Here is a 26,421-nt window from a genome sequence, read left to right on the forward strand (position 1 = left end):
TCTTCCTGCAAAGACCTAGGAACTGAGTTTTCAAACATTCACATTTCAGAAATGCCACTCTTAGCTGAGGTACCACAACTGACCCAAGAATCCTACACCTGAGGGCAAAGACTGCAAGCTGGTTGCTAACAGGATTTAGTTACTTCTCACTGAAAGCATGCAATCTGACAGCTAAACACGGATAATGAGACAAAGGAGAACCTAGCTGCAATGTACTGCTAGGCCACCATTCCACTTAACTTACACAAGGCTCACAAAACCAATTCTCTCGTTTTTGGCAAGCAGCTAGGTAACATTCCGGACACACTTCAATTTCATTCATCTGAAACGAGGAGGCAAACAATTATTCAATTATCACAGTTCAAAGTGCAATTAATGAATTCTAGAATATTAATCTAATTTACTAACATCATTTCTCCACAAATCTGTGGTTTAAGTCAACCCTTACTTGCCATGAATTCAGCGCTGCTCAGACAGAAAACCCAACTTTCCTACCCCTGTAAAGCATGCTTCCCAGTTAATCAAGACACATTTTTAAGCCCCACTTCAGATTATATGCTACTCAAGACATGAAAATACATTGTCTTTAATGATCTATTCGTTACAGTGATAAAGAATTACTGATGGTCACTTGTATCTGAGGCAGAAATAAAACCTCAGTTGAACATTTAATTCCATAATAATTTAGGGAGAACTAACAAAATATTTTGTTCTTTGTTTTCAGGTTATATAAGCCAATTAAGAAGTCAGGATCCAGTTATACATAATTTTTTTCACTAAACAATTGATACATTCTCAAAGCTTATTAGAATTATGGACATTGCTGGGAATTCCCAGGGCTGGGAAAAGCATTCTGTTATATTCATAATTTATATCAATGAAACACTGTTCAAAAAACCCTACCTTTTGATCAGTAAACTTTTGTAATACTAACACAATGAATTATCAGGGAAATCGGTTCAAATTATCAGTTCAGACGTTCAATTAAAAACCCAGGCAGTCACTGCTGTATTTATTCACAGGTTTTCATACTGTGACATCAACTGAACCACCTCAAATACGTCTACAAATCAGAACGTCCGTGTCTCTTCTTCCACCTCCAAGCACTCATTCTGAAGACTGTGCAGATTCCATATATCTTCCCTCCCATCACAGAAATCTTAATTACATACCGTGAATATCCTAATGGAAGTATCATTAGCAATGCCCTTGTCAAAATCTTTCTTTAAGACACAGATACGCATCCCTAAACATAAGGAAGCCCACACAAATTACAGTACGAAACATGCACGTTAGGAAACCTCTCAATCACAGATACAAGCAACGGAATATTCCAATATACAGACAGAACCATCAAATGAACTGGGGTACACGTACCTCATGCTCACAGATTTTGATGATGACTTTTGCTGTTTGTGTCAATTTGTGATTTCCTGGGGATACAATAAGAAAAATGCTCTAACCAAGAAAACCGTTAGTATAAAAGTACGGTAAAAATCAACAGGTTTTAGTTATTAAAAGTTTATGTTGAAGATAGCATAGAACATCTGAAAAGACAATGCAGAACAGGTGTATATAAAACACATGCTTGTAGAGGCAGTAGGCAGGCTCTTCCCAACAAGCAGCACAATAAAAATCTCTGTTCCCTTTCTATGCCTGTTGCAGCCTGCCCACCACTGACATGCTCTCAGCTCTCAGCAGTGGACATTCCCTCAGTTAGATCTCCTACTCAGCAAGAGGCCGTACGAGCAGTATTTGGTCTTAAATTTAAATGTAGTTCAGTTGTTTGTTGTGTTTGGGAACTACAACAGCATTTAGCAGGAAGATGCTTTCACCATTTGTCCAGAAGCAGCCTGCAAACTCATATCACTTAACCTAATCTGAAGTTCCACATTCCAAGAAGTAAATATACATCTGTGCTTACCCCCATTGTAAATAATGCAGTTGTGCAAAATCCATTTGGCATCAGCCAAAAATGCTTCAGTGCAACCGTACATTTTCTTTTTAACATTCTGGAAATAAACATTTAAAAATGCATCAGGAAACAGAAACGAGTAAAACTCTCATCTTCCTGAACTCTGCTGCCTATCAGTCACACAATTACCAATACAGAACTCTTACATTACAGCTAATTCCAAATACTGAGCTGTCTGCCAAATTCAGGGTGTTTTTGATTGCCCTGAAAATTTATGGAATGCCCACATCAATTCTAAATAATGAACTGTTTTCAATCAGCATCTTCAATCATTCCACAGGGCCGCAGAGGAGCACCACTAACCACCTGCTCATTTCCTGAGGCAGTACTCCACTCGAGGTCTCTGCAGAAAACTGAGTCCTCGATTTTGCATACTGGCATATTATTGTGCCACAGCATTTTAATTTCTTAATTTTGAGAAGACCCAGAAAAAATTATGCACCATACCAGATGAGCTGGTTTTGATATTCCAGTGTACCACCTGAATAAAGTAGTTCAGTTAGATCAAATCAGTCACATGGATTTGTTGCACCTTTATGCCACAAAGTCACTGACCCCTGCTGCCAGGTCCAAGACAATGAGAACTCTCTACCAGACACTAACAGAACAAAGCTCTGTATCGCTACACAATTACTGAGGCAACAGAGAATGAAGAACTCAGTAACTTGAAACACTGAACTTATTACTGAAGTGACAATCAAACTCCTGAGATCCACTTCTTCACTGTTTCCTTTTATTTCCACACCTCAGGTGCAGTGGATGGTCTAGTATTTGTTGAATGATCAGCAGATGAGCCTGGAATGACCTCTGCTCATACACTTGAATGGTCCAAGACAAATCAACGTAACAGCAACCCATTAATAGCTAACAAACATGGTGATCAATCTGAAATCCTACTAATGGCATTTCCCCACAAGATGATTCCCAGAATTAGATGGATTTATACAGGAAGAACTTATCAGGGTAAACTTGGCTTTTTCATACTGCTTTTCCTGAGCAGTTGCTATTAGATCAGACTAGATAACAGACACATTCAGTTATCTTTAAGCTGTAACTGAACTGCATCTACAGCAACAGAACTGTAATCAAAACACTTAATTTCAAGCACTCATTCTCTCCCTCCCATCAAACAACCCAGAAAGCTTAACCACAGCAATCAAATTCAAAGAACCTTTGCCTCATACAAACCTTCTCTAATGTACAAAGGTCCATTGGATGAAAGATATATTCTGCATAATCTGGGTGTTGATCCAGTGAAACTGGCTTTTGAAATGGCTCTGTCTGTTAGGAGACAAAAAACAAATTACACTGCTTCTTAATACTGAACAGTTCGATCAACGACTCAACAGTCACTCTTTTTCTAATACTATATCAACTGTGGTATCAGAGAAAATTATTTAAAGGTAATAGTAAAAATTAGTGAAGTAATGAAGTACTGGTAAAACAAGAATATAAACAGCCTCACATAACTGAGTTTTTATACGCTGGAAGTAATGGACCATTCTTATTTACAGCAGTTCTTTTTTGAGCAGAGTATTAGATGAGGCTCCACAGATATTTAATCTCCTAAAAAACATTCTCATTGTCTAGAATTAGAAATAATTTCATTGGATTCTCAGAACTTTCAGAGCAATGGTGACTTGCAGATAAATCCAAACTTCTATCAGTGGGACTCTATGCTTTATCTGCTGCTGTGGAAGGGCTGCAGTTCTCTGAACACATCCAAATAAAAGTATCAGATACCACAACAGCAGGTAAGTGCCTAAAGGGTAAAATATCTCTGTGGCATTCACTAAACATTATCTTTCTAGCTGTGTGTTCAAAACATTTTGTCAACTCAATATAAACAAGCACTTTTTACTTCTGGAAACCAGGATTGAAAGCTTCTAATGACTCCTTCTAAAAGGAGACTATTTGCCATTCCAGAGTTAAAATATTCCAAGAGCTGAAGTTTATCAATACTAAATACCTTCCCAGAAGCTCACACTATTTTTCTGCTAATATATTTATCACAGAGACACCAGATTTGTAAAGAGCCCATGATTCCTTCCATACATCTGTTTTTTTCTGATATATTTTACTTTGGAAGCACAGAGACTCCTCTTATTTATTTATAGGGACAAGAAAGCAATAGGAGTTCAGATAAGCCATGGCAATCCATTAGAACATATTACTTCACTTTTTTCTTCCTACATGTGAAAACTACTCAAGGTTTGCATAGTGAAAAAAGAACAACCAGAAACTTAAAAGCAAGAATGAGGGACTGGAATACATGAAACTTCCAGGAGGGAATGCTGATTTTGAGAGCTAAGTCTGAGACAGACATGTGGAGTGTAAAAGTTAAAGGAAACAACGTTTTCCCTCCATGATAAAAGTTCATAGGATGGCAGATTCTTATGGTGCTGATGTCACAGGTTGTCACTACACTGAGAAAAAATTCCTCAGTGTTTTACAAGTATAGGATATAACTAACTCTTGTGAGAAGAATTCCTACTGACAGAGAAAAGCTAGGTTTGTAAAGGTTATAATCAATTACTTAACACTGCCTGTACCTAGAGCCTCGCCCACGTAACTGGGTTGGTCAGAAACCACATCTTGTCGTTTTCCTTGCACCTCAGATAAAACACAATGTTGTTCACTTTCAGTGCATGAGAAAACACAAATTCCCACTGGAAATCTATGTTGTAGTTTCAGCAGATGTGTTGAAATCTCCACAAGTTGCATCAAGGAACTGTTCTGTACACATTCCAAAATGGTATACAGTCTAAACTAAGCTGTTTGTAATACACAGGTGGCAGGCAGCAGAGAATCTGATAAAATGAGCTAAACTCACATCAACTAAAGGAAGCAAAACCCAGTATTAGGACAAGCATACAAAACAAGCATTTAAAAACACCTTCCTTACCCCTGGCTGTTTCATTTTCTGTAGTGCAAACTTCAGCAAATACGATAGCTGTTCAGTGGTGAGCATTGTCATAGCTTTACTCTGTGTTTCTATGCATTCTGCAACTGTGATTTTCTAAAAATTAAGATGAAAAAATATTCTGTCAGCAAACATTTCTGGGTGAATTCTTTTCCAGTAAAACATCCCAGCATTTGAATGGAAGATAATAGCAACTTCCTAGGAAACAAAATTTTGATGAAGCAGCATAAGTACTTCAGATGCTTGTTTTATTCCACTTTAATTCTGTTAATTCTGGGTATGTTAACCTAAATAAGTAAATGAATAAATAAAAAGAGAAGACTAGAAAGTGCACTCATCTTCTAGATCAACCAAATAAGAGAACGTGGGAATACACACAGTTCCCAATACAGTGCAAGTTCACAGCGACATGAATAAGGGAGAATGTCACCCAGGCTCCATATTATACAATAAGAGGCCAAAAGAAGACATGTGATAAACCACTTTACTTTCACTGTAGATACTATGATGCCAATTATTCTCTCCCCAGGAATCGCTGCAGAGAAATGGTTACATTCTTCCATAGCCCTGCAGAACAAAACAGTACTAATGATACCCTCTGGTTTATGTAAACCCTACAATGCACACGTTTAGAGCACTCTGCAGAGCTGATCAGCCCTCAAGAAGCAGCATGAAGTAAACTAAATGAAACTGTGAAATGTTTTCAGAATTAGAGGCAAGATGAAGGGATCACTCACTGAAATGGACTGGTCTTCCCTAGAGATGGTAAAGCGTAAAGGAAGTTGAAAGAGTCACGGCTTGATGGCCACCACAGTCCAGGTGAACACATAAGAGAAACAGCAAGAAAGCAGCAAGAGATGCTCCGTTTTTGTACAACTATTTCTGGTACCAAGAGGCAATATAGGAATAAAACAGAACCACTCTGGAACGTAAAAACGCCGCTTGTATCTCTCATACATGGAAGAAATCCACTCCTCATATCAAACTAACCTCACATTCTGGGCAAAACCAATCCCCCTCTGGCTCCGCTGTCAGTTTCAGACACTTAGCATGATAAACCCGAGGGCAGAGTTCACAGCAGAGGACTTGGCCTTCCCGATGACAAACCCAGCAATAGAAATCATTCCGTCCATCCTGTGGTACAACATCAACAGGGTCTGTGGTGAGTGGCTGCTTCATATAGTAAAACGGACCATGTCTTAGTTCTGACTGAAATGTAGGCAAGAAAAACAGGTTTGGTTTCAAAACAAATTTGCATTTTATAAAAAATAACATTCATAGCAATAAATATCATCATGTATTAAAAAAATCAAACAGCAATCTACAGAGCTTGATTAACATTTATGTAAACACAATATCTTATTTGTTGCACAAAATCATTCATGAGGATGATCATTTCATATTCAGATGCCAAATGATGCATATTACACTCAGCACTCAAAGTAAGTTTTTGTGGCAAGTGAGGACATCAAGGGCAAGTCACGCAATCCAACATCCTCAAGCTCCACGGGGCTGAGGGAACTAAATGCTGAGAGATGCAGTGGTGGCTAAACCTGGGAGAACTGGAGATACTGATCAGTCCTGAAACAAGTAGCCGAGCACCACACAAATCTGTCCTAAATTACAGTAATTCACAACTTTTCAGAATCAAGCAAGTCAATGCTGACTTTAACTGATAAAGACAAATGTAAAGTAGGATGACACAGAAGCAGATTCACATCTTTAACACGGTGACCCCAGCAGCAGAACCTGGGGAAAAATTTAATTCACCATTCAAATGCATATCAGAATTTAAGACACAATGTCCACTGGTTTGTCTGCACTAGAAAACAGCATTAACTTCATCAGCTACATGGACTGCTCTTTCACTTGTGCCTCAAACAGCTTAAAGGTGACACAGATGATACCAAAACACAGGAACAGGAGAGCCAAAATGATTCAGCAGATATCCCAGGTTACTTAGACTGGATGTGAAGAGATGCTAGCTATTACTGTTTATTTACTGTGACTTTTTGCTCGATGTAAAACTGTGTGTTCATGATGTTACTTGTAACTCTCCATCTAGCTGCTTGTAGTTTGCAGAACCACTTTGTTTGGTTCTCAGGTAATCGTGTGTATTTCCTACATCACACAGAGCTCCACGAGTTCTCACACCCTTGAGCTGCCACGTGCCTGCCTGACTGCTAAAGCAGTGGAACAACATGCAGTACCTCTGCAGCATCCTGTACCAAACTAGTCACACACAACATACATCATAAACCACAAACCACTGCCATGCCAGCTTAGACTCTGATCTTTCTAAACTTACAATGCAACTAAGGACGAGGTCTAATTACCCTCACAAATAGAAGGCCTTGAAGGCAGGTGATGCAGAAGAGGTATTCTATGACAATTCAACTGGAGATAATATATCTCAAAAGATACACCAGAAGATGTATCCTCTAATAATCAATTACTGTATAATGTTTCAGGCAAAGAAAGAAATTATTCATAAAAATTTACTGTGATTTCAAAAGTGTTCTGCTTCCTAAAGCTTCACTTGAATTCCTGTTTTGTCAGTTTCCATTTCATATTCTACACACACTGCAGCTACTTAAAAGACAGCAAGGAAAGGGACCAAGCATTATTTCTGTACTTTCTCTGTATATATGTTTAAGCATACAATATAACCAGATCTCTACGAGGAAGGTCCTGTGTGATGGCAGGGAATAGCAGGGGCAGGGAAAGGCCTTACCTACATTTCAAATGTGCTACTACAACAATCATTCAGATCAGGATAGAACTGCAAGTGTAAACCCAGAGTGAAAAAGAGAAAGTTACAGCTGACAGTGCAGAAGTGTGTTTTGTTTGTGGTTACATGCACCACAGCTTAAGACCAAAACCTCAATTGTCAGAGATTTTGAAACTGAAGTCTTGATAGTTGGAGATGCAGCTATGGGCAGCGCATCCACACTAACTTCCTGTTTTAAAAGAAATTTACAATCTGTAACAAATTACAGAGAAATTAGATTATTGTATCTAGACAGGCCACTTCTGCAAGAACATGGGAGGAACGAGTTCTCTGACTGAGGACATTCCTATCTTTTAGATAGTATCACCTTGTTTTCTCTGAGCTAAGGACCAGGAAAAAAAGAAGTTAGGAATGAGACTCAAAAAAGACTGAAACAAGAAAACTAAATGATGGAAATGAACCACTCAGCTACATCAAAGGAGCCTTTCACTTGTTCCAATCAGAACAACACGTTTTAGGAGTTTAAATGTTAACCGTCATGAAAGAAAAGCTGTGTTCTCCCAACAGTTTCACAAGTGAGTTCAAACTCAAAGAAGTGGTAGCTTGGTTTTACAGTTTCAGTAATGTTAATTAGTAAGATATGCATGAATCTGAAGGAAAAACAACAGTGTTGTGGTAATCTTTTTCTTGCCTAAAAAGCACAGCTTCTAACCAGTTTAAATTAATATTGAAGCTAAGCAGGAAAACAGCCTAACTTCAAGTACATCACAGCTGATCAACTGTCATATCTTCCCGATTTTTTAACCTCTTTTAGCTCTTCTACACTCTACAACACCATAATTTTTGGAATTTCAATACTTTCAACACCTGTTGGCACCATTCTGAACATTCGTAGCATCTTAGCACAAAGCATTGTGCAACTATAGCTGTAGTGATGGTATCCTGAAATACATCAGCACTACCAAACATCTAGTGATGAAGAAAACTTCATGGCTCCACTACTGTTGTCTGACCTCAGAATGGATTTATCAGCCAAGCAGAACACAGCTACCAGCTGCATTACACTTGAAACCTAAACTAGGAGCAAAACAAGTCAGTCTGTGCTTGGCTTACATCTCTTCAGCAGTTAAAGGATCTTTAACATTAACTGCTAAAACACAGACCAGTTTTGCATACCTCAAAAACCAATCAGCTTCAGGTACGGCCATTTCAATGCCTACATTTGGCATGTAGGACAGTGTTAAACGACTAGCAACTTACAAAAGTGGAAAAAATAAACAAATGATCCTTCCTTGCTAACTTATGATAAGCACAGCCAAACAATACATCTAAACTGCATTTCTTCATTAGATACAAAACTTTTCTATCCTGTAGCATTTCAGGTTTAAAATACCTGGAAAACAGAAAATGATTTACTGAGGGGAATGGGTGTATTAAGTTCAACAACTACAATTATTTTTTCAGTGTATTTTTAAATGCGTGGATGAACAGTGGAAAGGAATCCTCTGAGATTCAGTCTCATTGTCTGTAAGGTTATCTTTTCAGTGCAGTCAGAAACCCAAACCTTGCAGCAACATCATCATCTCCCTTGCAAATGTCCAAATCACGTAGGATTTCTAAGAGCCTGCAGTGCAGCTCAGAAAAAGCCAAACTGGCAACGTTAAACTAAGTGCATGTAGGCATTGTTGACCATCACTAGACCTCCCCATTACCCTTATTAAATAAAGTGCATTTAGCACTGAAAGACCATTCTTTGGCCTGATTTATTCAAGGTCTCTGTTCCAGAATACACTGAAGTGATTAGGAATTTCATTTTCTTTCTAAACCAGTACAGTTGTACCAGGATGATATTTAATGTGGATGCAATTACATGAGAGGAAAAAAAGCTTTATATCCACACAACTTATTCCTGTGTTTGTAAGATACTGCTAAAACACATTAACACAAAAAAGCACTCTGAACAGAACGCAGGCATGTCATCTGCAAACTAGATGAGACATCGTTTCAGTGGAGCTAAAGATTGGTTTCACATAATTTCCGGGATGACAGAGCTGCTTTACAGCATTTGGCATTCAAAATAATTCATACAGTTCCTTCATTTGCATTATACAATGACTGAAATTGTCAGTCTTCTGGAGTCAAGTTCTTTCACGAGCTACAACAAATGCTTTAAATTCAGTATTCAGATGTCACTGAAATAACATTTCAAACATGAAGACTGAAAAATACTGCCAGTACAATCCAATGAGTTTGATAGCAATATATACTGCTCACCAGTTTAAAGGAAGGGGAGGGAGTGTGCAAAGTACCAAGGCAGCTGCAGGACTTTTGGACTGGGAACAGACGACAGATTCCCACTGATATTATGGCATCTTTCTTAGCCTAGGATATCAGGTCCCTTTACATTTCCTTTTAATGCCTTAAATTATTAACAGATATTGTTGTGTTGTTTTCTTTTTTTTATAATTCTTCTGTTTAAAATTTCATTTACTATTGTAAGTCTTGATAGCTTTAATGACATCAAAAAGCATGCTCTCATTCTAGAAATAAAAAACTTTTAAAAATCTTATAAATACCCAAATCTAACTTAAAATGCCAACTCCTGCACCCACCACACACTCAATGAATGTACTTTCTAGTACAAAAATCAAGCTTCCTGAAGAGGAGCGGGCTCCTGTTCAGCTGTCTACAGCCATCTTTCGTTGTTTCATATCCTAGCATAACAAGATCATGACTTCTCTTACCTGCTCTTTATTATTACTGTTCAATAGACCAGGTTTCTTTTTCTTTTTTATGGGGCTTGTCGATGCATCCTGTGGTGAGTGGCCATTAGAGGAATGTGGAGGGCTGGGAAACTTTCTTTTTTGTGCTGAGCGTTCTGCAGAGCCAGGATCTACGTCAGATATAAACAAACCTGTTAGAGAGTACACATCAGTGAAAAATATTCAGTCAGTGTTGTGATTTATCATACACACTCCTACATTCAACAAAAATTCTCAATTGCCTATTATGCAATCACATAAAAAACAGGAAGCACAACAATGCCACAGTCGAATGAAATTTCCAATGTATTAATTTATGTTACATTACACATTTTTTTTCTCTTCCCCTGGAATTCTGGTCATTCATCTCATTCTAAATATTATTCTCTTTTAAAGTGCACTAACAGTTACATCCCATAGTTTAACAGAAATCCGTCTTATACTAATTTATGCAATATCTCTTGAAAAGAACAATTACGATGTCTGACATCTTCACTGAAGTAATTTAGCAAGATAAGCAATGCAAGTGTAAACACAGTAAATGATGAGGTCAGACTATTTTTCTTATTTCCCATATTTAAATATATCTACTGAAATTATTAAAAAAATAGAAAAATGACAAGACTCTCACTCATTTCTTAACATTTGACAGTTTAAATCAAGTAAAAAGAGAAAGTGACATAACTTTTCAGGGTCCCTTATAGGAAGTTCCCACATTCACCAAGGAAATGAGTAGAGCAGTTTATTAAGTCACAGCATCCATCCACACCCAAAGTTATCACTTCAGGCAACAAAGATGGCAGAAGGAAACACGTGCCTATGTCTCAGCTGATCTAAATCATCATTTGGTATCTTTGGGTAAGCTCATCAAGCAGCTTAAACTAACATAGCAGCAAACTCAAGCAGCCCTGGTGAGTGCTATGAGCTGCACACATTCTTAAAGAGAGAGGAAACTGAGACCCAGGTTTACCTAGGGTCTCTATCTGGTTTTACTGTTGATCCTCAAATTTGCTACACTCCAACAAAGACACTACATTTTGTTAACACACCTTATTTAAAAAAAAATACAATAACAAAACAAAAAAAAAAAACACTGACAAGCTCATCAGAAATATTCCAGCTAAGAATGAGCATTGACATCATTTTCTCAGAACAAAATTTGAGTGACTGCTAATGGATATGGAAAGCCTAGCTCAATTACAAAGCAATGACATAAAAAGTATCATCAGCTGCAATAAACAATCACTGGTCAGCAAACAATCCTGTCAAAATACAAATCAAAATTCAACAGATTCTGTTTAACTTCTTTTTTTCCTTAAGCTTTTGATGTTTTTAACAAAACAACGTTTGGTAAAATCAAAGGGGTCAGAGGTCATCACTGTCAAACAACTGAAACCTCCCCAAAGTCATTCCTATATTGTCGATTCCCTACTCACTTACTCTGGCACAAATGTTGTACCTGCACACTAAACTGCTGAGGAATAAAATCTGTCAACAAAAAAAAAGCCTTTTTGCTGAGTAGTTTCACACCCAGACAAGTGCTTTGCCTTCAGCAAAGCAGTTATGCTGGGCAGGAACAAAGGAAGGAAATAAAAGAAATGCTGCTTTAATTAACAATGCCATCTTGAAGGGTGTTTGTGTTTTTCACAGCTACTCAACAGAAGACAAATTCAATCAAATCGCTGGGTAATAATCCCTTCTTTCCTGAATCTGTCATCTTTCCTTCCAGGTCTCACTGCGTGATGGGCTGAGTTGTACTGGGTAGCCAAGCCACCAGAACTCACCAGAAGATGTCATTTGAAATCCCCAACAAACATTAACTTATTTAAATAATACTTTACATGCATAATTCTTCTTACCTCCTATCTCAAAATGAAAGACGATATTAACCTCATCAGCTTTAAGAATCCATTTATCCTTGCATGAGGGACATGCACAAAAGCATTCACAGACTAAAGACTGAATAATACTTGTGTCAGCTTAACCATTTCAGGCAGTTATCACTGTCAGCCATCTACCCTGCCTGCAGCACATGTCCCCGACCCGCTCCAATTTTCAGCCAATTGTATTAAAAAGTTGGTCTGCAAACAGGTACTTCAGATGCTCATTCAGAAGTGACTCATATCTCTACTAGAAGAGACAACGCTCACCACAGGAGCTGGCAGATGGCTTGAGGAGGTAAAGTCACAGGCATCTGATTTCAATCCACTGCCACATGTTTGTCAAGGCTCTGTTAGCATGACAGGCTAGTCAAGGCTTAGCTCCTTCCATTTTCCAGTCTTAGTACATCTTCTTTCCATTGCCTGTACTAATCCTGAGTGCATTCAAGAATCTTTACAGAGGTACCTGAATTTGATCACATGCTAATCTGCACAGTAGGAAAAAAGCATAGAGAAATTGATTCAAAATTCAAGAAAACAACACAGCTGACTTCCCTCCTACTGTACAGGCAAGTAAGGTCATGCATGCTACTGACTTAAGGTTCTTTGGTCAGGAAACTGAGGTTATATGGACTGAATACATATATAGGATTTTTATGAGAGTAGACTGTCAGAAAAAAATCAGATGCAATTCCTTCCTGTAACAAAGCTGCAGGTAACACATACAATATGGGCTGCTGACACTTTCTCATCAGACATTATTAAAAGAAAGCCAAGAAAACAAAATTTAGTTTAAAACTCTACTCAAAATAATGCCCTGTGAAATCAATGTTAGACTGAATCACATTCAGAGGTGATGTAGTCTGTTACATAGCACAAGTCTTAGAAGGTCAATGACACAGTGAAGAACTGAATCAGACTTACAGATGATTTCTGTATTTTCTGCAAATGCAGAGGACAAACAGTCAATAAAGAGAAATAAAACTGCCTGTGATAATGATTTGTCCTAGTAGAGATAAGGTTGACAACCTAGGCACATTTCACTAAATACTACAGGTATAATAATACAGGTACAGCTATGCTGACCGACCAGCATGAGTTTCTTTCAGTTTAGCTAATCACGCACTGAAGGTGGCAGAAGAACTCTTCTGGCTTGCATACACTGCATCTATCCCAAGAGAGCTGAGCCAATAGAGCTATCATGGAAGAAACATTGCAGCAGTGTCAGCTAAACCAAAACCCACAATTTAACCAAAGCAATCAAAGCTATTACAAAAACAAGTTCTGAATTCTAACTTTTCATTTAACTGAAACAGAGCTTACTTCGCATGGGAACTGTCTGCACTCAGAGTGAGCAGCAGCAAAAACTGCATCATGCCATCTCTTTCCTCATCTTGCTATCACCACACAGCTCAGACAGCATGCACAACATTTTGTCTCCTATAAACCTGAATGCCTTCACACGGCCTTCCCACGCATTCCTGGAAGAAGTCATAACTGAGCTAGTCTCACTGGGAAGTGCTGACCATACCTCAGCCCTTGTTTTTCCAATGCGGAGATCTGCAGAATTGTCTCCCCTTGCTGCAAACAATATCCTTAAAGAACTTGCAAGGACCTATTAGCTTGAGTTTCCTCAGCATAACTCACTCAACAGTCTTCAGTATTTATTTCCAGTGTATGTATGTAGGCACAGCCAAAACCAGGAGGGTAATAGAAGAGTTCAGCTTTCTGCCCTTTGGCTTCTAGTTCTTACTTCCAGGCACAGAACTGCCACCAGAGGAGCACACCAGTTTGCTTTTAGCAATTTGGCCTCAGGCTGTGGGGATTACAAAGATGTCAGTAACACTGAATGTGGTACATAAGCTCTAGCATGCAAAAGGAAAACTGAGTGCAAAGTTTAAATTCCATCACGTGATGCTTTCTTACTCTTAAATGACATTTTTTCCTGAGCAGCCTGATTCCGGACAGGAAAAGTTACACTGCTGTAAACTAAACAAGAACTGAGCTGCATTTTCAGTTATAAATCCAAACCACACTTTAACTGGAGAGAGGTACTGATTCAATACTGATTAAATCAAGCTAATCATGATCCCACAAAAATATATGTTTGGTTAACTGATTCTGAAAACTACTTACATTAAACTAGTACAAGTTTCTCCCATGGCTCAAGCCTGAGAACATCAGGGGTTTTCACATACATGAGAGAGAACTCAGACACTGCACACAAAAACTGCCCTGAATGACTTTTTTCAACAAAAAGTTATTGAAACGGCCAGAGATTTTCTGGAGGCATTATAACTGAGTGAAAAAAAAAAGGAACAGACAGGAAAACAGCAATGCAAAGGCATTTCCTTTCAGGTTTAGTTACGCTGGTGGAAGATCTAATGACCTTAACTGTCACTACGCCACCAATCTACCAATGTGCAAGGGAACTAATAGTATGAATAGTTTTTAATTCAGCTTAGATAAAATAGGAATGTCAGTACCTACTTAAATTGAGTTATTTTAACTAGAACTGAAAACTGTAAGGAATGCCTGTGTTACATTTTAAGAGCATTACTCTCTACAGCAGTGCTCTGCTTTGCACACACTGCCTTGGCTCTTCCAGTGGTGTTAGGACAGTATGTGAAGCTGTCCTGTGAACCAGATCAAGAAATTTATCTCTGGTAAAATAATTTGGAGGGAAGGAGGGCAATTTTTAACCTGGATGAGTTTCCCAATGTAGTTCATTTTAATACTTAATACTTGAACAAAGCGAATCAAACCCAAGAGGAAAGAACAAAGACCACCACACTTAAATATGCAATATTCATGGTGATCAGGATGGCTATATAGGAGGTAGATTTACATTTCTACTCTGAAAAATAACAGGAAGAATATGTTATCTCTCACACGTCAAGCAAACTTTAAAGGTGCTTTATGAGCATTGAAAGGACTCACTTTGGAGTGTATCTCAGCACACCAGTTCATTGCCAATCAGTACATATCTCTGTCATCTCCTTGCTTCTTCTAGGAAACTCTACATACTGAGCAAGTCAGCTAGAACCAAACATTTCATCAATGAACATCAATTGTGCACCCATCTTTTCTACTTGAAAAGACAAATCAGATGGCAGTAACACAGCACTCAAAGAAAGGAAATGCTCTGTATATTAAATGAAGGGCATTACAGAAAAATAATGAATTATCACTGCATTAAAATTATAATTATTGAATTAATTTGCCAAGCAATCCTATTCCATTAACTTATTGATTTTTTACTATGTAATTCTGCCTTAATATTATTTAAATATCATTTCTAGTACAAGTGAGAAAACAGTTACTTGAAATAACCTTTTAAACTCTAATTAAAAGCTACCTGTTCATTACTAGTTTATTATTAATTGTTCTATGTCACTAGTATTGACAAAAGTAATTATGAATGTTCTTGCAAAACATCTATCAAGGAATGACAAGCTAACCTGAACTTCACCTAACGTTTAGAAGTCATTGTTCCTCCACGCCATCATGCAACTACAGGATGAGTTGACTACTGCTCCCAGAAGAAAACTGGACTTATAGCTTCTCCTTTCCTCTCTTTTCTTCAAAAGCTCTGAATTTGTGTATTTTAAATGGTGCTAAGGTAAATCAAACAAGTGCTCTGAGAGAAAAAGGAACCATATCACTTCAACGCCATCATCCTTACAGAATGATTTGGTAGAAGAAGGTTCAATTACTGCTTTATATGGCTTCCACAAGTCTTCCCTTTATACATTTTTTTTAATTATTATTATGATCCTGAACAGTTGCTAGCAGATTTATGATTGGTTCAAATCCACTATGTATTATACTATATGCTCAATTATCTACAAAACACTTAACAAAATGATGGATAACTCTTTTAGAACTTATATGCAAACTCTGAGGCATTTTAATCTTATGCCAGAGTTTTGAAATATGCAGTTGCAATCAACCACTAAAGCCCTGTTTACATTTCAGAAACTTCAACTGATGCAATTAACTCAATTCAGTTGCTTAATGTAATAAATAACAGAGGTTAGCCACGGTTGTGTAAATCCTGATGAACTCCTACATTACAATTGCAAGTACAAAAAGAGACTGTTACATGTTTCTTAAGTTAGGACTTCGGAGGACAGCAAGAAATACAAAGCAACCTCTGGCAATGTAAGAGAGGTAAGCAGCTCAGAGCCACAGCCTGGCTGCAAGGGGATTTGCTGCTTCACAGTTCTCCTGAAGACCCTCAGTACAAGAGAAATATCCTCAGGCTGTACTACTTTTCACTGCAGCAGTCTCAAATTGCACTTCGCATTGAGGCAAGAATTTCATACTTGGTGTCACTGCACCAAAAGCTGATACATGTGGTACTATTATGAAACCGTTACAAAAGACAGAAGTTCCCTAGAAATCTGGTTTTACTCGTCATTTTGTATTCTATTTAAAACATCTGAACAACATCGACACAGGAGAGAAGCCCTTAAAATATTTAAGCCTTAAATGCAGCACTACCAAAGTTGTTCAAGTAAGAATTCTCACTGTTAAGCGCAGCAGTGTTTTAGTGAATGATTTTATTATACAGCTAAGACCATCTAATGACTAGCTGTCACTGACAGGCACGTCTGATCCTAGCAACGACATCTATTCAACTCCCTAGTAATCTGGTTCAGGGAGATAAGCAGGTAGAAAATTACTTCCATATCCAAATCCTTAACTGACTTAGAATCGAACTGGCTAAGTGCCAGAACAGACACAAAGGAAACATTAAGAAATGCATGACTGATAATGGGAAGGAGGAAGTTAAGGAGCTCCTTTTCACTAGTCACTGTGCAAGTGAACAAGAATACTAGCTGAAATACACAAAACTCTTATGAAAGTTCATGTGCCACCACAGCTAACATCTGTTGGCAGGTAAGTAGATAAACAAGCAAAAAACTAACCTGAGAATTAAATTAAAAAGTCTTTAAGTTAATGTAACAAAAAAGCCCATTGAAGAGTACTCGTCCTCTCTAGACAGCAGTATACAAGGAAAGACAGCATTGCATCAGACAATAATCAAACTGGTTATACTGCTCTGGGAACACAACCTGGAAACACTCAGGAAATCCTCCAGAAAGCCCTTGAATTTCCATCTTGAAATATTTAATAAATAAAGTTAAAAAGTAGTCCATGGGGCTGGAACAGAAATAAAACAAGATGTTTCTGTCAGAAATGTTAATGTATGATATGTACAGGCCAAAAATATTACAATAATCTATTCCATGGCCTTTCTCCTTTACTAAATAGCAATCTGTTTCTGCATTTGTTCTGTTTTTTTTTTCAGACTTCTTTAATTCTCTCAAAGCCATTATTTTCCATTTCCAGTTCTCACATGTCTTACACCTGCTTGTTCTGATCAAGACAGCAGTGTATTTTAAAACCCCATCCTTACTGAAGCTGCCAACCCACAGCTTATAAGCAGATATAAATTATAACTGTAAAACTACTACAGTAAGTCTGCTCCTGTTCCCTTCTCAGATCCACCACAGGTCTGTCTCTACACCATCTTAACTTCAACATCAACTTGTGTGTAATCATATTATCAATCAGTCCATGATTATAGCAGAAAAAGCAGTATAAAACTTCTTGACACTGCTTACTATGCAATAGCATAAGCATCCACCTAAGGAGAGGGGTAGAAAAATGCAGCTGCAGTGTTAGAGTGCATAGCTCTGACTACTGCTACAGACTCACTTCTATGTATCACATAAAGCATAAGAAGTCTCAGCTCTGGTTTTAAGCTCTAGTGTTCTTAGAGTCTAAGCCTATCTAAAGGCTGGCTGCCAAGCTCTACACTTCCTGCACCCAACTGGTATATTCTTGTCTTCTCTCTTACACCAGTTCTGGCAGCCTACCAAGCTATTTCAGCACACTAAGCTAGTAAAAAACTAAGCATGTTTAATGGTTCAGTTAGTTTCCTGCCAGATTAACTATTGAAGCAAATGGGTAAAACTGCAGCACTGAGCAGACTGACAAGTTTAGTCTGCCTTGAAATCACCACCTTGCTTAAACCAACTTAAAAGGTTATGTTGACACCTTGGTTTCAGATTAAAAAATGCATGTTTCTGCACAGCGTAAGTCGAACTACAATTCATTTACAGCAAGTAAAATTGAACAGTTTATTCTAAAGAGCTGAAATGAGATCTGCATTGAGCTAGCTGGCTTTAAAGCTATTTAATTTAGTACAACTTTCCCTATGCTTGGCTTCAGGTTAGCTGTACAAACACACTGTAGCACAGCAAGTTAAGCTACAAACTTGCAGCATAACAGCTCCCTCAGAACAATGAGGAAGCTATAAAACACCTGGGATTTAACTCCTGCTTCTCAGAGCATAATAATAAATGAAGCAGTGCTCCACGCTTCCCCTAAGGGCTTGTCCATCCAAGATCAATTTTCTCATAGATATCTTATCGAAAGTACACAAAGCGAAACTCTGAACAAGATTAAGGAAACACTGTTACCCTATCACAACACCATTAAACCTTGCTGCAATTTTTCTACCCTATGCAGAGTAGAAAAGCATTTTTGTAATTCTGCTGACTTTTCCTTTGCAGAAATGATGCACTAAACTAAGAGGATCTTGTTTCAGTCCATACAATAGTAGCCAAGAACGATTCATTTCAGCAGGCTTATGATATCTCCAGCTCTTTCACTAACCACATGATATTTATGATCTGCTCCCTTTTATTTTCTATGCAAACTTACAAATTCAAATAGTATATAGTTTACGAATTGGTGATAGAGCTAAGTTGAAAATACAATAAAGCAAGATGGCTTATAGATAAGTCTTAAGATTTCTTTTTGTCCCACATCACTTCTTCACTGACAAAAACATAGCTGAAAGGGGCAGGGCTGGGCAATGAGTATTTTTCCCTTTAGAATGGTGTTGACATGGCTTTTGCCAACATACAGATCAAATTAACAAACCATCTAAAGGAAAGGAGTGACTAGTTAAATAAATATCAAATCCATTACTATTATTCAATTAATTCAACTTCTGTTAAGTTTCACCTTTACTATGCTGATGTTTGACTAACAAAGACCTTTCAGATCAATCCAACTGATGTTTAAGAGTCCTACTGTACACAGAACAGCGACTTCCACACAGTGACAGGTTGGCCCAATCTGAACTAGCATTATGGTAATCCTGTCTTTGTTTTACAAACCATGCCCCCTTCAATCACTACCAGAGCCTGCCCATGAGCTCATTCAGGGAGTTGTACCAATAGCAAACTCAGTACAAAACACAACCTCTTTTCTTCTTCTCTCCACTTTGAATTGATCCAAGCCCAAGAAATGGGAGCTGCAAGATCATGGGAGTGAGAGATGAGACTGGAAGATCAAAGTCCACCCCTTTCAATAATTAGTTATTTAATCAGCTTATCGCCTTGGGAAATTTCATTCAACCAAAAGGTTTCTTGTGGGCTTAATTCATTAAATCAATACACCTCGAGGTCAGATCAGCACTACAATTAAGGTAAGGGAATTGCAACCTGTTGTACGGACCATAGATCTGTTTCTGCACTAAGTTAAGCAACACTGCTAAAATGCAGACATCTATGAGTTTAACACATACTTATGTAAAAGACTTCTAGGTATCAAATTTCAGAGTGACAAAACAATTTAGCTCACTTGATGTGCATGAAATTTGTACTATCATCATCAATATCTGTGTCAAAGTCTTCCTAAGGTGAACTGAAGGTGAATTATGTCATGGGCAACCAAATGCATCTAAAAACTCTCCTTGCCTCCTGTATCGGCTGGGATCTGACAAGCCCCACAAAGGAATAAAGTGGTAGGACCACAAGGATTGGAGTAGGGAGGACCAACAGACATCCTCTTCACCACTATTAAAGCAACCAAAAAAATACTTAACTTTCTTCTAGCTTTGTCAACTGAAATACAGAAATAAGTAAACATCAAAAGCCGTCCATGGATGGAGGCTGAAATGAAAGATGATGAATAGAGAAGCGGGAAAAGTACAGGGCAATGGGAGCCAAAAGGAGCAAGCAAATATCTTCTGAGCTGTTAGATGAGGTATTACCTCGCCAGACCCTACCAAAAGAACTGAAACAAGAGAACTGCTATCCATTAGGACAAAGAGGACATAAATGCAGTGCATAAATGCAGCACAAATTGCAGCTTGGTTTACCTGAAAGCCAAGTCAACTGCAAGTACAAAAGGAGCATGAAAAGGCAGCTGGCATTCAACTACAATGCACTGCAGCAATCACATGCAAGTATTTCATTGCAGGGTACTTTTGTTCCTGCAGTCCAAATGACAGTGGCATTATTTAAACTAATAGAGACATTTACATCTTAGGGTTTCTTTATACTGAGAGACAGCAGCGTCTGCCTGTAGTAACTCATTCACTGAAAAAGCTTCAGAAACCAGAGGGACAGAAATTCCCAGTCACCTGCAATGCTATCAGATTTACTTCAGGTGGGGGATAATGAAATGCATATATTAATATTATTAAAACACACACAGTTCAGCAGACCAGTTTTTGTGGAAACAGAAGTGTTAGCATTTTTTATTCTTAGGAAAAGAAAGATAGGTCAGTGTATGAAATACTACCATAAGATTATTAGTTTCTCCTATATTGTAAATCTTTAAGGGAAGCCATGGCAAGTAAGATGATACAGAAGGCTGATGTTCTTTCCAGGAAACTAAACTTACTTATGCATAAATCAGAAATAACAATGGAGTGTGGGAGTGAGTGGGTACATACAATGAAAACTAAGCAAAAATTAAAACACATTCCAAGATCCAAAAGTCACTGTAAAAAAATAAAACAAGTCTTTCCTTCAAGTGCAGTATCACAGTAGATAGCACAGTTTCCACTGTCCTGGTTTACAAATGTTATTCTGTGTTATGGAACACAAAATATTCCTTCTCACTCACCTTTGGATCGAGTGGAGATATCCATCCCCTCCACCACCTCCTGCTCTGCCTTTATTTCCTCTTCAGCCAAACTGCAGGAATCAAAAAACTGAATTAGAATGGTTTTAGATTGTCTTATTCTCTAACTTCAGATACTGAAATTCAGTATGACACTGTCAAACAGAACTACATTAACATTTCTGATGAAATTTAAAGTGTGCTATTTGCCAGAGCATACATGGACCAAAACATGGAGTGAAACAATCCTGATACACATGCATGCTGCACATTACCCATTACAAAGCTAACATTTTCATACCAGTGACGATCTAGTGACAAGTACTAAAGATTACACCACTGTCTATACAATTGTACATGACAGACAAACAGGAATTCTGCTCCTTGACACTCCTAATCTAAGGCCTCTTCAAGCTATGTGAACAGAATCCTCCTAATGTTTAAATGCTTGCCTGCATCAGTGAACAGATGAGCTGAAGTAACTAACTTAGCAACACAAAAAGTTTGCAAAACTAGAAATTAATGCACAGTTTTAAAAATTCTTGAAATTATTTAAGAGTTTTTAAAAGAGTCTCTATAAGAGAAAACTAAATATTTATTAACTAGTGGCAATAGAAATCCATGAATTATCATCTATAATTAAGAGTAAACAGAAACAAGTTGTTACTATCACTCAACCATGCATTCTTCCACAGACACTTCTAATTTACTCTAGGTAGGATTATACGATTAATTACATGACAAACTATACTTGACTTGCTGATATTCTACTTTCTTATATTGATGTCATGCAGGAAAATAGCTCAATAGGTATTTCTAGTTAAAACATTTGGGGAAGCACAAAAAAAAAAAGCAGTATTGGATTTACACACCAGTTTAGGACATCTGTCTACTACAGTGAATGACAAAAGAAAAATATGACATTGACTGAAGCAAGCTCAATTCAAAATCATTGACAAATGCAGTTATGGTGCCCGAAGCAGGTATCACAGCTGTCCACTAACACAACCAAAGCACAACAGCCGAGCACAGTGTAGATATTTTCCTCTGCAGTAATAAGTTACTGCCTAGTTTGTTAGTATAAGTTCCTGCAGATACCAGTTTACATAGATACGGCAGACTGTGTTCTACTGCTGGTACAGAGCATCCCACTCAGCTATCCTAGCTAAGGGACATGTACTACTGCCAGAGAGGCCAGAAGGACAGCTAGAGACCTTTGTTTTAGCCACTATGGCTAAATCAGCCTAAGGCAGCTAAACAGAGCTCTGAAACTACAGGGAGAACTTGGGTTATATTTATAGCACAAAAGCTCTTCAGGCTAACAGTTACATTAGCAGGAATTTTGTTACTAGTCTAAGTTGAAAGAGTTTCCTAAAAAAAGCAAAACGTACCAGCAGGACTTTCTAGTCTGGCATTTGTCAAAACCACTTTTAATCAACTACCAGAGAGTTGGGTTGGAATTTCTTTCACACTTGTTAAACAGTGTAATTGTGTCAGCAAAAATTATAAATGCAAATCAACAGAGCTCAGCATATGGAAGACCCAAACCTGAGAATATCCATCAGTTCCGGAAAACATTATTGTGTATTTGTAATTCATATATAGCAACAATTCGCGAGTGCTATTAACTATGCTGTTAATTCCAGCAGCACAGAAAGGGAGCCATGTGACCAGAGTTATGGTAAATGTATAGCACAGTTGACCACAGCACAACGCTTCTCAGATTTACTTCGCATGGACAGATTAAATGCATAGCATAGTTGACCATAATACAATGCTCACCAATTTACTATGCATGGGCAGACCAATTATACTGTGCATTTGTTACACCCTTTCCCAGAGGGCCTCCAGCAAAGAGGAGCTGGCAGTGTGTTGCAGACACCAAAACATTTCATGCACCACTTGCCTCTGCCCATTCTCTTTCCTATGCAATGGGAAGGGATGGTCTTACAGGATGAATTCATTGTTCTCCTCCCATGTTGTACTCTATTTTCTTCCCTTCCCCCTTTATAAAATCTTATTTTCATATCACCAAACTGTAACAAAAGAACACTTTTTTTAAATAAAATCAACTTGTAAATATGTAATAATACACACTAACTCCATGAAGAGCATAGGCAGCATGCATTGCCTGTTCTTAAAATATAGATCCAGTTTCAGCAAATCAAGTCTCAAAGTTTCTCAAATACAAGTCTCGTAACCACTAAGCTTCAAACCTTGAAGACCATTTTACAGTGGTGGCTACTAAAAGGAAAGGTCTCCCCAGTACCTGATCTGTGATTCCAAAACCCACATTACCCCCAACGGACTCAGTTCTACAATGTAGCTCACTGTGCAGGGGGACGTGGAGGAAAGAGGAAACCAGAGTAATGGTATGTGGGGAGAAGGAGCAAAAAATGGCATACCCTTTTAGCAGTAGCTCACATTTATGTTACATTAAAACAGCCAAGACATTCCAGACTCATCTGAATGTATCAAATGTATTTCATTCACACCACACAACCTCAGGGGAACATAATACAACAAGAATAACACAATAGTTGCTACAAGTCAGTATGAAAAAGCCCAGAGATGTTCATGAATACAATATGAGAAATGAGTGTGGCAGATCAGCACAGCAGCAGGAATTGTCCCTACATCCCTGAACAAAGTTGCTTGGGAAGTTGCAATTAACTGAAGAGTCTTTATTCACGTAGCCCAGAAACCAGTAGCAGTGTCACATTACTAACTGCAAACCATGACAGGCTGTTAGGTCAGGACTCTTTAGATTTCTTCAGCTTGAAATCTGTCTTGTCCCACGAGATTAATTTAGGAAATTCAGCCAGATCACTTTTTAAAGCATTCTTTCAATAGATCTAAAGAGGAAAAACTTTCTCCACAAGCAGTCCCAAGATGAACCAAGAGCCTTGGCTTGATGTGCCTCTGGTTAACTCTATGAAAGATGGGGTATGAAGCTTCTCCAAAGGTTTGAAATCTACAACAACAGTCAAAAATGCATTCACCACTTGTTACAGAAGCTACACCTTTGTTTCAGCAGTGGAGGTGCGTATATCCTATCCACACACCTGCACCCACTGTCCTTCAAACAGAAGGAAAATAAAATTCAGCAATTACGTAAGTCACTCCAAAAGTAATGCCTCCCATTTATTTCTATGGGAACTACAAAGAGCGTAATAACGCTATTTGATAGAGCAAACTCTCAGATACAAAACACTATTTTTCAACAGCTACCACCACTAACTAGTCATTTTCACCAGCCACAAACAAGAACCTGCATGCCACACTCAAAACTCTGCACAATCATCCAGAAAATGGCTTCTTTTCCGTTTTGCTGTCACCACAGCTGAAATGCACCACCTCCCACCTCACTGCCCTCACATCCACTGTTGGGTCACCATAAATATTCAGCAAACATCAATGAATATCAACAGCCCCCGCTTTGAATTCATGGAGGAATTCAGTGACAGAGCCTTACTTCATACACACTTCCACAACAGAAGTCATTCTGTCAGACTGCCTCTCTGCTGCCATCTGTCACACAGCAACAAAATGTAACGGAGTATTGGTGGGAAAGTTCAACCTCTAATGCTGTCCCAGCACCATTGGCCTCTAACATTATGGGCCAATGTCATAAATTAGGAGGCATTACTTCCAGAGCAGGCCTCATGTATGCTACAGTATGAAAACTGACCCTTAGAGAAACACACTGTATCTCCTTTCTCTCTTTCCATTTATTCACTCTCTTGGTTAAGAGCGCAAACATTTAAGAACATCAGAAAATTACTGGGATTATGCTGAACAAAACTGAAGTGTTAGAAAGATTTAAATAAATGTGTTGTGCATAGCTATAAAAGGTACTTAACACTCAGCTCTCCAGAAGCACATCCTATTGTTTTACTTGATTCTATTTTTATGACCTGCCCAACATGACAGTGAATGGTGGTAGTGATGACTGTAATGGTAGCCTTTAAAATTCAACTTGGTAAATGCAAGCTAAGAATTCACAGTAAGTTTACAGAAACTTTTCTGAAGCTGACAGATCTTTTCACCTTTGCATCTGCCATCGATATCAGAATTATGCTGAAAATCCTGGAAGCAGTACTTTCAAACTCAGGAACTTAATTAGCCAAAGATTTCAAATGCAGCAACTCATGAAATAGGTATTTTATTACCCATCATGAAAATAAAATGAAAATTAAAAGCAGCATCAAAAGAAGTGCAAACAAGCATCTATTTCTATGTAAACAATAACTGTGTGATCGAGCAGACCGCCCTTCAGAGTTCTATTTTGAAGAGATTTCGTTTTTGCAGGGCTTAGAGCTGTTTGTTCAGACAGCTTGCATTGCTATCGCGCACGTATGTAACCAAGGTAATGCCCTCAGGTTGCAGATCAGAAATGCTACTTGCATGTATGCAATTAAGTAACTAGATGAATGCCATAAATACTTTGTATTCGTCCAGAAGCTACTTTTCCTTCTTATTAAGAGAACACAGAATGAACACAGAGTAGCATATTTTAAGAACACAATTGAAATTTTAGCTTTGCCAGTTTCGCTGTCAATTGACCAGAACAGCAATTAATCATTTAAAGCTTCCTCAGTCGTATTGACAGAACTTACTTTAAAAAGACTCCTAAAATGTTAAGCTAATTTGTTTCATGCAAATTATGTTAACATGTCTGAAGGAGGGGGGAAGGGGCGGAGGTTATTCCTTTGGGGATAGCTGAGGACAGAAAGAAAAAAAAAAATAAAGGTTGCAAATACACAGGATTTATTGATGCTTCAGTGAAAACGCAAAAAGAGCTTTGCTACACATTTTTAAATATCCTACGTTATCCTGAAAAGGTTTTTGGTTTTTATTTTCTAATCTAAATAAAATTCACTTTTTCAAATTTCAGACAAGCAAATAAAATACTGACTTTTCTGTATAGGAAAACAATTCCTCCAGCAGTAGTACTAATATGGATAGAAGAAGTACACATACAAAAAAATTTTAAGCTGTTCTAACCTATATAAACTACAACAAGCAATTAAAAGTTGCAGATGAACTACTGCACCTTGACATTTAACCAAGAAAAACTGACAGATATGGAAAACCACTCAGAACAGCCAATGCCCACATACACAGTCCAGATCTACATTAGGGAATAAACACATCATTTCAAGAATTATATATTTATGGAATTCATTTTCCCTTTTAATTAATAGAAAACAACA

General features: G+C 37.9%; 1 protein-coding gene across 10 annotated transcripts in view; it reads right to left on the reverse strand.

Annotated features, from left to right (window-relative positions):
* Positions 1 to 26,421, reverse strand: part of ZMYND8 (zinc finger MYND-type containing 8) — a 60,913-nt gene that overhangs the window by 19,238 nt on the left and 15,254 nt on the right. For 6 of the 10 annotated variants that reach the window (XR_010623333.1, XM_065754550.1, XM_065754542.1 and 3 more), the window contains exons 2-9: positions 21,209 to 21,279; positions 10,374 to 10,543; positions 5,889 to 6,107; positions 4,881 to 4,994; positions 3,164 to 3,256; positions 1,925 to 2,012; positions 1,378 to 1,433; positions 245 to 322 (exon numbers count right to left, since the gene is read on the reverse strand). Coding sequence is in view for 9 of the 10 variants with exons in the window: in XM_065754550.1 (XP_065610622.1) it covers positions 245 to 322; positions 1,378 to 1,433; positions 1,925 to 2,012; positions 3,164 to 3,256; positions 4,881 to 4,994; positions 5,889 to 6,107; positions 10,374 to 10,543; positions 21,209 to 21,279 (889 nt within the window). In the remaining variant the exon portion in view is untranslated. Of the gene's footprint in view, positions 1 to 244; positions 323 to 1,377; positions 1,434 to 1,924; positions 2,013 to 3,163; positions 3,257 to 4,880; positions 4,995 to 5,888; positions 6,108 to 10,373; positions 10,544 to 21,208; positions 21,280 to 23,111; positions 23,242 to 26,421 lie in introns of all 10 variants that reach the window. The other 4 variants (XM_065754544.1, XM_065754549.1, XM_065754543.1 and 1 more) reach the window with 4 other exon arrangements.

Source organism: Cyrtonyx montezumae, unplaced genomic scaffold, assembly GCF_038088225.1.
Source record: "Cyrtonyx montezumae isolate F1298 unplaced genomic scaffold, pur_monq_1.0 scaffold_9, whole genome shotgun sequence".
Taxonomy (NCBI): domain Eukaryota; kingdom Metazoa; phylum Chordata; class Aves; order Galliformes; family Odontophoridae; genus Cyrtonyx; species Cyrtonyx montezumae.